General features: G+C 42.6%; 1 protein-coding gene and 1 pseudogene across 4 annotated transcripts in view; both read left to right on the top strand.

Annotated features, from left to right (window-relative positions):
* The window catches only part of LOC119308102 (protein argonaute 1B-like), a 10004-nt gene extending 5436 nt beyond the window's left edge, over positions 1–4568 (top strand). Inside the window, exons 10-23 of one of the 4 annotated variants that reach the window (XM_037584216.1) lie at positions 1778–1879; positions 1951–2022; positions 2163–2285; positions 2391–2556; positions 2639–2760; positions 2826–2966; positions 3052–3191; positions 3275–3337; positions 3409–3472; positions 3612–3690; positions 3831–3846; positions 3933–4027; positions 4107–4138; positions 4241–4568. In XM_037584216.1, coding sequence (XP_037440113.1) covers positions 1778–1879; positions 1951–2022; positions 2163–2285; positions 2391–2556; positions 2639–2760; positions 2826–2966; positions 3052–3191; positions 3275–3337; positions 3409–3472; positions 3612–3690; positions 3831–3846; positions 3933–4027; positions 4107–4138; positions 4241–4333 — 1308 coding nt within the window. In that variant the 3' untranslated portion in view covers positions 4334–4568. Of the gene's footprint in view, positions 1–1777; positions 1880–1950; positions 2023–2162; positions 2286–2390; positions 2557–2638; positions 2761–2825; positions 2967–3051; positions 3192–3274; positions 3338–3408; positions 3473–3554; positions 3691–3772; positions 3847–3932; positions 4028–4106; positions 4139–4240 lie in introns of all 4 variants that reach the window. The other 3 variants (XM_037584215.1, XM_037584214.1, XM_037584213.1) reach the window with 3 other exon arrangements.
* A 2680-nt stretch (positions 4569–7248) lies between these two features.
* Positions 7249–9555, top strand: LOC119309323 (annotated as a pseudogene).
* The last annotated feature ends 3087 nt before the right edge of the window (positions 9556–12642 follow it).

Raw genomic sequence — 12642 nt, forward strand, 5'->3', positions numbered from 1 at the left:
CAACATTGACCCCAAATATCGAAAGGTGTACTTCATTTTAATGCACTATGATGTAAATGGAGGAGAAATTGTTATCCTACAAATTGGTGTGGGGCAAGTGGGAAATATTTAGGGGAAACAGAATTATAACTATTTGTTGCTAGAAGTTGCTTGTTGTATCGACACCCCATTATTTTCCTGTAGAGACCAAAGACACCCCATTAGTTTCCTGTAGAGACCAAAGATTTTACCTATTTATGTATAAAGCTGTACTACTCCCATATATAGATCCATTCATGTATTTGTATTTGTTGTCGTGATTGATGGAGTACGTCCAGTTTTCTCTGAAGTTTTAGTGTAATAGCAGCCTTATTGCTTGAACTGAAAACCCCGATATCCTATTATCATTATATTAAAAGAGACGGTTATCCTCAGAAAATCAATCATTTAAAAGTTCTGAACTACCACTTCTTGTTTCTGTCTTGTTCCCTCGCTCTCTTCTCCTTATTTCTAACATATGGCACTCACGGCTCCCTCGGTCTGAGTTCACACCTGCTCGCACCATTTCTATCCTTTGTCTAATTCTTTTCTCATCTGAATTGCACTGTTGTTGTGTTGTCGTTTCGAATCTCTTTCATCCATCAACATGTCACTTGCATCGGTTTTAGATGTACTGCGAGTCAAAATGGGATTTGGTCAATATCCAATTCCAGTGGTGTGTCCATCTAATGTCCAAATTAAGAACTTGGATATTCAAAATTCAATGGATTATTTAACACAAACTTGAGCTTCTCCTCGGCGCTGCCTCATGAATTCTCCATGGCGCCGGCTCCATCAACCAACCACGGATCTCTTTCTGCTTGTACTGCGATTCAAAATGGGATTTGGTCAATATCCAATTCCAATGGTCACATATCCATCTAATGTCCAAATTAAGAACCTGGATATTCAAAATTCAATGGATTATTTAACACAAACTTGAGCTTCTCCTCGGTGCTGCCTCATGAATTCTCCATGGTGCCGTCTCCATCAACCAACCAGGGATCTCTTTCCGCTTGTGCGCCTACCTGCTTTGCTGTCCTCCGTTGCTTCAACCATGCTTTCAGTGACATCGGGAGACACACTCCGTGGTGTCCTCATCGGGTCAACTCAGATTGCTTTCTTCAGTTACCGTGTGCCATCTATTTCCATCCTGTTTTGTATCCTGCTTGCTGTCAGGCTCATCACCAGCATCTGTGGAATCGTTGGCTTGTGTGAGCTAAAGCTGCTGCCCTACCATGGGCTGCACACAGGGAGGAGCGGCCCATGGATGGGCTGTGCAAGTTCAGAAGCAGATAGGCAAGAATAAACCTACCAACTAATATCAACATCCCTGTACAGTGTACCTTGGGGGTGTCAACTGTCCACAAACTCCAATCCAATTGGATTCCAAACTAGTTTTGCTACAAAGCCCGTTTAGATAGTCTGGATCCAATCCCACCTCTAACCGCGAGTAGTATGCCCCCTTTTCTTTACTAAAATTTTTAGGGTGTTGAGATACTGCAGTACTAAACACGAGGGGGTGAATTTGTCTTATGCCTTCCTTTAGTGGGGTGTCGGGGTTGTTGCACCTGGAAAGTAGTTTTAGTTCCAGTGCTGCATTATACTTTTAGTGTTGTGCTATCTTAATATTCAGTTAGGATCAGTTTTATGTTTCTGTTTCTTGCGCTGTCAATTGTTGCATATGTAATCAGTTACATTTATTCTTTTTAGAACAGGTATATAATCTGTCATTGTCTTGTTTTATCTTATTTAACAGACAGTGAACCCATACAATGAGGACCCGTATGCAAAGGAATTTGGCATAACTTTTGAGAACAAACTCACAATAGTCAAGGGTCGTGTGCTACCTCCTCCTGTGGTAAGTATCGTGGTGAATATCTACTGGTGGCATATGTTTCTCTGTATTTCACAATTTTTTTATTGTATTAGCTCAAATTTAATGACCAAGGCAAAGTGAAGGAATTCTTGCCAAAAGTTGGCAAGTGGAATATGCGGCTTAAGGTATGGAAGTCATTCCACCAATCAGAAAAACTATTTTTCTTCTTCATCCCTACATATATTTTTGTAATTCAATAGCTTCTTTATTTTATGGAATTCTTTTATCTCCAGCATTAATTTTCTGGGTTATTTTTATGTTGTAGCAAATGGTCAAGGGAGGAGAAGTTAACACCTGGGCATGCATTAACTTCGCTTCAGATATCACGCATGCTGCTGCTGTGGCTTTCTGTGATGAGTTGGCTGTGACGTGCCTAATCTCTGGAATGGTAGGTTTCTTTGTGATCCAATCTAAATATTGCTATCAGATTACTCCTTCAAAAGTGCCTTTTTGCTGCAAGGCAATTCATCATTTCTTTTGTGTCAATTTGTAGAACTTTAAGGGTGACCCTGTGCTCCCTCTAGTGAATGCTAAACCTAATCATGTACGACCGTTTCTCAAGAAACATTACCAACGTTTCATGGCAATACTCAGACCACTGCACAAAGAACTTGACCTGCTGATTGTAATACTGCCCGACAAGAATGGCACTCTTTATGGTACTCCTTTTGTTACTTCAAAATACGCTTGAACATTGACTGATTAGAATATTTGTTATATTAATATTTTTTCATTCCTCAGGTGATATCAAAAGAATATGTGAGACAGATCTTGGGCTAGTCTCTCAATGTTGTCTTGCAAAGCATGTTTTAAAGATGAAACCACAATATCTTACAAATATTGCCCTTAAAATCAACATGAAGGTATGTTTTGTTCTAGTAATTTTTGGGCCAGTTGTGCAATATGTTACATTCATTTGATTTTATAGGTGGGGGGAAGAAATACTGTACTTCTTGATGCTGTGGTAGGGAATCTCCCACGTGTTAGTAACACACCAACTATTATATTTGGTGCCGATGTCAGTCATCCTCATCATGGAGAAGAACGTTCTAGTCCTTCTATTGCAGCTGTAAGAGCGCATTGTCATCATTCAAGTTGCCAGACATGGTGTCTTTCTTCACGTACTATCTTCAACAATTTCATGCTTTGTGAAGGTTGTAGCTTCTCAAGACTGGCCGGAGGTTACCAACTATGCTGGATTAGTCCGGCGGCAAGCCCGTCATGAAGAGATTATACAAGGCCTTTTTAACGAAAATGATTGTGGAAGTGGACGTATATCTGGTGGAATGATCAAGTATGATATTGTCGTTCTTAAATATATAAATTTTACATTATTACATGATATGTCTTATGTACATTTAACTATAAACTATGCAGAGAGCACCTCATTTCTTTCATGAGGTCGACTGGACATATACCCCGGAGGATCATATTTTACAGGTGTTAATATCTATTTGGCTATGTTTTCTTTGCTCTTTTGGTTGTGTTTTTTATATTCTTGTATCTTTTAGGGATGTTGTCAGCAAAGGACGGCTCAATATGGTTCTTGAGCATGAACTTTCTGCCATTAAAAAGGTGAATCTTATTTCTACATTAGTTTGCGCAATTAAATTTTATCTTGCTTTGCTGTGTTGATATTTTTGTATGATAAACTTAGGCATGTGCGTCGCTGGATCCTATTTATAATCCACAAGTTACCATTATTATGGTTCAGAAACAGCACCACACACGTTTGTTCGCTGGTAACTATGGTGTTGGGAGCACAATTTTTGAAAGTGGAAATGTATTGCCAGGTTCGTTCTTGCATATCATGTTGGCCCTAGTCATAAATACTGAATTTTGAAATCGGTGTTATTTTTTATTATCTCATCTCAGGTACTGTGGTTGATAAAGAAATATGCCATCCCACTGACTTTGATTTTTACTTGTGTAGCCATGCTGGCACTAAGGTTGGTCATTCTCATTATACAAATAGAGTACACAATGATATTTTTTACTTACAATGTTCTGATTGGTATTTTTCGAAATATCCCAGGGAGTCAGCCGGCCTGTTCGTTATCATGTTCTCTGGGACGAGAACAATTTTACGGCCAACGCTTTGCAAATTCTCACTAACCATCTATGCTATACGTAATTATATCCTGTCAAGATCATTTGTGTGCATATCAAAGTTTCAACCGTTGAACTCACTGTCGATCTAATGTTGCAGGGACGCGAGGTGCACCTCTTCTGTTTCAATTGGTTAGTACAAGTAGCAATGTTTGGCTATTTTTAACTTCCCCTCTGAAGTACTGGATCTCTTTGTCAGATCATATTGTTACGATGGGTTTGTTCTCTCTGTAGTGCCTCCTGTTCACTATGCCCATCTTTTGGCATCGCGGGCTCGGCTCTATATTGGGTACAAGGGAAACCTACCTGATATCAAGGACAATGTGAAAAAACGTGGCATGTTCTTCTGCTAAAGCGCAGGGCCTTCAAGTGGTTGTGGAGTTGAAGAAATGAAAAATTATTGCCGAGCTTTGTCTAAACGTACTTGTTTTAATTTGAAAAATTGTATTTACATTTGAAAATTGAAGTTCCATTTCAAATGTATCCATTTCTGTTTTGAATTAGCCACAACAATTATCATGTGCCATTTTTTCAACGTGTTTCTGAAATGTGCTGGATATTAGTTTTTTTTTGTTATGCTTGAATAAATTAATTACATCTTCTTTTGGTTTCAAATTTCTTTTCGTTATTCTTCCATTTTTCCGTGCTTGGCCGTAAGTGGGACAATTTTGTACTTCATAATTGTGCGAAAATTGCTTTTGGAGCTCGGCCTCCATGGAGGCTGGTTTTTGAAAAATTCAAAGTTCAACAAAATTCATATTTTTACATTTCAAACAATTCTAAAAAAATATAGACATACACGATGAAATATGTTGAAATGAGGGTTGTACAAAATAAGCAAATATGTGGCTTTTCAATAAATGATACTATTCATCTCAAAAGCCCAAAGGTATTTTGTTCTAAAATTTTACACATACATATCACATCTTGCGTACCTCAGTACCTGTACAGTTTTTTTTAGATATTTTTTGAAATCAAAAAGTATGATTTTTTTCAAAAAATCCAGCCTCTATGGAGGCCGAGCTCCAAAATGCTGTTCTCATAATTGTGCTACTATGGTACAATAACAACAAAGTCTTTGCTCCCGAACAAGTTGGGATAGACTAGAGGTGAAACCCATAAGGTCTCGCGACAAACTCATGGTTCTGACACATGGATAGCGGACTAACATGCACCTATATCCATGGCTAGTTCTTGGTGATACTCCAATCCTTTAGATCTCTCTTTATTGACTCTTTTCGTGTCAAGTTTGGTCTACATCAACCTCTCTTGACATTATCAATACGCTTTAGCCGTCAGCTATGCACCTGAGCAGAGCTTTTGGAGGCAAAACCATCTCAGACGATGTTGGACAAGCTTCGGTGCTACCCTAACTCCATCTCGTATATCATCATTCCCGACTCGGTCCTTCCTTGTGTGACCACACATCCATCTCAACATGCGCATCTCTGCGGCACCTAACTGTTGAACATGTCGCCTTTTAGTCGGCCAAAGCTCCGCGCCATACAACATTGCGGGTCGAACCGCCGTCCTATAGAATTGCCTTTTAGCTTTTGTAGCACTCTCTTGTCACAGAGAATGCCAGAAGCTTGGCCCACTTCATCCATCCGACTTTAATTCGATGGTTCACATTTTCATCAATACCCTCGCCCTTCTGCAGCATTGACCCCAAATGTCGAAAGGTGTTCTTCTGAGCAATCACCTGCCCATCAAGGATAACCTCCTACTCCTCATGCCTAGTCGTACTGAAACCGCGCCTCATGTATTCGATTTTTGTTCTACTAAAACTAAATCCTTTCGATTTCAAGGTTTGTCTCCATAACTCTAACTTTCTATTGACACCTGTCCGACTATCATCGACTAGCACCAGATCATCCGCAAAGAGCATGCACCATGAGATATCTCCTTGTATATCCCTCGTGACCTCATCCATCACCAACACAAAAAAGATAAGGGCTCAAAGCTGACCCCTGGTGTGCATTCCTATTTTAATTGGGAAGTCATCGCCATCACTTGTTCGAACACTTGGCACAACATTATTGCACGTATCCTTGATGAGGGTAATGTACTTTGCTGGGACTATGAGTTTTTCCAAGGCCCACCACATGACATTCTGCGCTGTCTTATCATAGGCCTTCTCCAAGTCAATGAACATGATATGCAGGTCCTTCTTTTGCTCCATGTATCTCTCCATAAGTTGTCGTACGAAGAAAGTGGCTCCATGATCGACCTCCTAGGCATGAACCAAACCAATTTTTGGTCACGCTTGTCATTCTTCTTAAGTGGTGCTCAATGACTCTCTCCCATAGCTTCATTGTATGGCTTATCCTATATCCCTAAGAAGTTCATCCCCACTATCATATTTATCTAAACATGCAAGCTGTCCACATCAGCATCTAGCCAAGTCAGCAATTCTAAACATCCGTACGTTCCACATCAGGCCTTCAGTTTCCACTTGCATGCAAATAGACCAAAGCCCAGCCCCCTCCACTTTATGCATGATCCCGTGTCATTAATTATGTTTAGCCAGCCCACAGATTGCGTTGCAAGGTGTATACTTACATGATGGACGTCCCCATCCCCAATCCCATATCTTCTTCTCTACTTTATAATTATAAAGTTCCACCACACCATCTGCTTCATCTCCCTTAATCAGCGGCGTCATTACGAGGCTGCTTGGTTTAGAGCCGTGAGTTGCCCGACCAAAAAATTGGTCATTGACTAGCCTTGAGGTGGCGTTTGGATCAGATCCAAATAATTGGCATGCCAGCCCCGCCTCAGCTTCCACTCCTTCTACGCCAATCAATTGGTAGAAGAGAAAAAATTCACTGTAGGTCACCAAACTTGAGCCAGGTGACAGATTGGTATCACTACTTCAAAATACCCTAACTACTGTTCACATACTTATGCGAGGGGTTCACTTTGGTCCATGTATACGATTTTGTGTACGTATTTGCTGACTTTGCCGAGTCAGCGGCCGCCAGCTCGCTTTGACCGCCACATACTCGATCCTAGGGGTGAATACTAGTTGATCGGGGGGGGGGGGTTGCCAAAACACCATGAGCTGGTCGCACCTAGTCGGATCGACCGCGCACCTGGTCAGCCACTCGCTTATCCTCTTCTCCTCCTCCCAACCCTAGCCCAACTCCCGTCCCCGCTGCAACAGACATTGCCGACATCCACGCCCTCCGCCACCATAGCCATTGCCGACGCCCTCCTCCGCCGCCTCCGTCCCCATCGTCATGTTGTCTTCCAGCTCCGTCCGCAATGCATTGCGTGGCCGCTCCGTTGCTGTACCATTGACCGGGTACCCGGATTGCGGCGAGTAGGTGAGGTTCTACCGGTCTAGCACCGATGAGCACGATGGATGGATCTTCTACAAGTGCGTAAAGCACACTGTAAGTGCCAGTTCCTAGCTACTTGTTGATTCATGCCGTGTCAATTCTTAGCAACCGTATTGAAGCAGAGCACTGATTAAATTAGGCACATTAGTTGGTTAACTAGTCATTGCTTTGAGTAATACAGTAGTTTAGACTGTCCTTGGTTGCAAAATTACTCACAGAACTAGTTGGTTAACTAGTCTGCCATTGATTCATGCACTCTGAACTTTACTGTCACTCTGTAATTTTTTCTCTGTGATTTCTGGCGCTGGGAGCTTGAATATGTGGTGCATCTGGTTGAAACAAGGCATCTGGTTAGTGATGCTGTTGTAGATGCAATTGGTGCAGCTGAGGACAGGAGGGAAGAGCTTGAGATGCAGAGGACTGAATCAATGGTAGGCAGAAGCACAGTTGGAAGGGGCATGGCTGGAAGAGGCATGGCTGGAAGAGGAACTATAGGCAGAACTAATTATGTCAGCTCCACTGAGAATAAGTATGCTACCAAGCAGCAAGTTGCTATGCTGTTAGGATTAGGCAGAGAGATTTTGTTGCTGCTAAAGCTGCTGATGGCTGTTGTTGTAGTGCTTTGTGTGATGTGTTGCACCTTAATTATGAAGAAGTGAAGTGTTGTTAAATGAGTAGGTGTAGGTGTTCCAAGAGATCTCTTGTTCTAAATTGAGCATACTAAAACCAATGTGGTTGTTTGCTCAGTATGAAGTCTTGGTTGTAATGCTTGTTGTAATGGATAATATATCAGTAATCTGAAGACTTTGTCCTAATGTTTGAACTGTATTTGATGTCAAAAGTGTAGTTAAACTAATTCTGACAGAAGTGTACTTTCTCCTAATTCTATTGTACTTATCCTCATTGCTTTGAAATTACTGACAAAACTGCTGTCATAACTAATTGCTGACAGAAATGCACTTAACCTAATTGCTGTCATAACTGAACTAACTTATGTTAACTAATTGTTGTCATAACTGTGACTCATGTCAACCCAGGTCCCCTTTCTCAACACAACTAAACTCAAAAGCAAGCATGTACTTGCACCTGCTGCAAACACCCACCCAACAACTTGCACACTAGATGTAGCTTTGGTCCACCACCACCACCAGATCCCCTCCTTCTTCCTCATCTTTCATCTTCAATTTCGTGCACCACCAGATCCCTTCTCCCCTCTGTCCAATAGCACCACCAGATCCCCTTCTCATTTGCATCCAACAGTAACCATGGTGTCCTGGGATGATCTTCCCAGTTCTTCTAAAGATGACTCTGTAACCAGCAAGGTTAGTGTGCTCCCCACCCGGTCTAGGGTTTCTTAGCTAGGGTTTCTCTGTCAATTGATTCCAAATGTCTCTCTTTTGTTTAGCCACCTGCCACAATTTCCTGTGAGGAATGGAGTGGCTTGGCTACAGATCTGCATAGCTTTAGATGTGGGCATGGATCTTTGTGTGAGAAGCATGTGGCATTTGAATCTGTTGATAGTGGCAAAAGGTTTCTAGCTTGTGCACAGAAGGTTAGTATTTTTTTGCATTTGGCACTGTTAAACAGGAAGTCATTTGAAGTATGTTTTAAGTTTCATCATCATGCATAGAACTGAATACTAGCAGTTAATTGAATTTTTTGTTTGGTATAAATTGTTAGGAAGTACCTAAATGCAAATATGTTGAGTGGGTTGACCCTGAGTGGCATAATGCTCTGAAGATGAGCCTAGATAGTATATGGACCATGTATGAAGAGGAGAAAAAACAAAGGCTCAGACAGAATGTTGTGAGTGCTGAAGAAAACTTGAAGGTTCTTGAAGAGAAGAAGATGGAGAATGAGTTGAGGCATTTAAAGCTTGATTTTGCTAAGATGGTGGCTGAGAAGGAGCAGGCAATGAGCCAATTAGGCAGCACACAACTTGCTCTGACTGATCTAAAGGAAGAACTTGAGAAGAAGAAGATGACAGACAAGTTAGTAACCAACATTCATCAGGTCTTCAGGGTTAAAGCAGAGAAAGAGAGGGACCAAGCAGTGCAGGAGAGGGACCAAGTGATTCAAGAGAGGGATGATTTGAAGCATGAGAAAAGGAAGCTTGAGTACATGATTGGTGACCTATTCAACCACAAAGAGGCCACCAAGGAGAAGATAAGGAAGCTGAAGGGCATGCTGAATGAATTTGATTGAATGTGTCGTTGTAAAAAAATGACTTTGTATCTTTCCTAGAATGTGTATTGTCTGTCAAATGAACATGAACCTCCTCCTGGATTTGTATCTCTTTTCCTCTTATTTGTAACTTAATTTGATTGAATTTGTGTCAATGTAGTTAACCAAGAGCATTTTTTGTTATCAAGCCATTTTTGTTAACTCAATTTCTATCTTTCCTAACATGTGTAGTTAACCTAGGGCATTTTTGCTATGAGGACATTTTTGTTGTTAAGAAGGGCTAGTTACCAAATTTAGTTAAGTAAATATATCTAATAAAATCAGATAACTATAGTTGCTGCTGCTGTTGCCATTGTTGTTAACTCAAATTGAAGTTATATGTCAGTTAACTAAATTGTATTGCTGAATTTGCTGCAAACTGAACATATGTATCAAATTTTGATTAAATAAAAAAATTAACTGTAGTTTTCTAACAAAGTTCAGTTAAGACAAAGTTCAGTTAAGATAACTGAAATTTTATAGTTAACTAAATTTTAGTTGACTGAATTTAGTTATCTGACAAAGTTCAGTTAAGACAAAGTTCAGTTAAGACAAAATTTAGTTAAGACAAATATTCTTCTTTTGGATTGTTGCCTTATATAGCACCCACACACTTTTGGATTGTTGCCTTATATAGCAACAAGACAGGATCAACAACATCAATAAGACAACATCAATAACATCATCATTGCCACTTACTTAGTTCAACAAGACATCATCAACAACATAAACATAAGTTCAACTTACTTAGTACTTCAACATTGCCAACATAAATTAGAAATAACTTATGTGCTTAATATACAAGCACACCTAACAAACTACACTATTTTATAACTTATATGCTGAAAATTTGTATATTTCAACATACCTAACTAACTGCAACTGCATCTTCTTCATGTTGGCAACTGCATCTTCTTCATCTTCATTCTTCATCTTCTGGAGGCGCACCTAGCGGCGAACCTCCATGGCAATTGTCACCTTCTCTTCTTCTTCCTCTCTGGATGTGCTGCGACGTCATGTGCTTCCAGGCCCAAGACCACCTCTACCTCCTGCTTGATGATGTTAGGAACATCTGGAAGTAGCTCGACGTCAATGGGGCGGTGCTTGTCACCCTCCCTGGCGACGAGGGCCACCATCCGGACCTCCGGCTCGAGGATGACGGGCGCCGCCACTTTGACCTCTGGCTCATTGTCAAAGAGGACAATCACCTCCGGCTCCTCTCAGCCAGTCGACCAGGATGAGTCGGCGTCGTAGCCAGAGGTGTCATCGGAGTCATACTCTGACGAGGACGAGTCGGCATCAGAGACGTCGTCGTGCACCAGCAGGTCGGGCTGGAGGCAGTCTCAGTACGCCGTGTTGACAGGCGCGGGGAAGACCGTGTTGGAATATGCCCTAGAGGCAATAATAAAATGGTTATTATTATATTTCTCTGTTCATGATAATTTTCTATTGTTCATGCTATAATTGTATTGATCGGAAACCGTAATACATGTGTGAATACATAGACCACACCATGTCCCTAGTGAGCCTCTAGTTGACTAGCTCGTTGATCAGCAGATGGTCATGGTTTCCTGACTATGGACATTGGATGTCATTGATAATGGGATCACATCATTAGGAGAATGATGTGATGGACAAGACCCAATCCTAAGCATAGCACAAGATCGTGTAGTTCGTTTGCTAGAGCTTTTCTAATGTCAAGTATCATTTCCTTAGACCATGAGATTGTTTAACTCCCGGATACCGTTGGAGTGCTTTGGGTGTACCAAACGTCACAACGTAACTGGGTGACTATAAAGGTGCTCTACAGGTATCTCCGAAAGTGTCTGTTGGGTTGGCACGAATCGAGACTGGGATTTGTCACTCCGTACGACGGAGAGGTATCTCTAGGCCCACTCGGTGATGCATCATCATAATGAGCTCAAAGTGACCAAGTGGTTGGTCACAGGATCATGCATTACGGATCGAGTAAAGTGACTTGCCGGTAACGAGATTGAACGAGGTATTGGGATACCGACGATCGAATCTCGGGCAAGTAACGTACCGATTGACAAAGGGAATTGTATACGGGATTGCTTGAATCCTCGACATCGTGGTTCATCCGATAAGATCATCATGGAACATGTGGGAGCCAACATGGGTATCCAGATCCCACTGTTGGTTATTGGCCAGAGAGCTGTCTCGGTCATGTCTGCGTGATTCCCGAACCCGTAGGGTCTACACACTTAAGGTTCGATGACGCTAGGGTTATTAGGAAGATTTGTATGTGATTACCGAATGTTGTTTGAAGTCCCGGATGAGATCCCGGACGTCACGAGGAGTCCCGGAATGGTCCGGAGGTGAAGATTTATATATGGGAAGTTGTCATACGGTCACCGAAAACATTCGGGGGCATACCGGTATTGTACCGGGGCCACCGGAGGGGTTCCGGGGGTCCACTGGGAGGGGCCACCTGTCCCGGAGCGCCTCATGGGCTGTAGAGGGAAGGGAAACAGCCCCTTGGAGGGCCGGGCGCCACCCCCCCTTGGGCCCATGCGCCTAGGGTTGGGGGGGGGGAACCCTAAAGGGGGTGCCCCCCTTGCTTGGGGGGCAAGCCCCCTCCCCTTGGCCGCCACCCCCCTCTAGATCTCATCTAGAGGGGGCTGGCCCCCTTCCCCCTTCTCCCTATAAATAGAGGGGCGAGGGGAGGGCTGCAACACAACATCCAAGGCGCAGCCCCTCCCATTCCCAACACCTCTCCTCCTCCGCAAGGCTTGGCGAAGCCCTGCCGGAGTACTGCCACTCCATCACCACCATGCCGTCGTGCTGCTGCTGGAGCCCTCTTCCTCAACCTCTCCCTCTTCCTTGCTGGATCAAGGCATAGGAGACGTCACCGGGCTGCACGTGTGTTGAACGCGGAGGTGCCGTTGTTCGGCGCTTAGATCGTAGTCCACCGCGATCTGTATCGCTTCGAGTATGACTCCTTCATCCACATTCTTGCAACGCTTCCGACTCGCGATCTTCAAGGGTATGAAGATGCACTCCCCTCTCTCTTGTTGCTAGTTACTCCATAGATTGATCTTGGTGATG

The sequence above is a fragment of the Triticum dicoccoides genome, chromosome 5B (genome assembly GCF_002162155.2).
Source record: "Triticum dicoccoides isolate Atlit2015 ecotype Zavitan chromosome 5B, WEW_v2.0, whole genome shotgun sequence".
NCBI lineage: Eukaryota > Viridiplantae > Streptophyta > Magnoliopsida > Poales > Poaceae > Triticum > Triticum dicoccoides.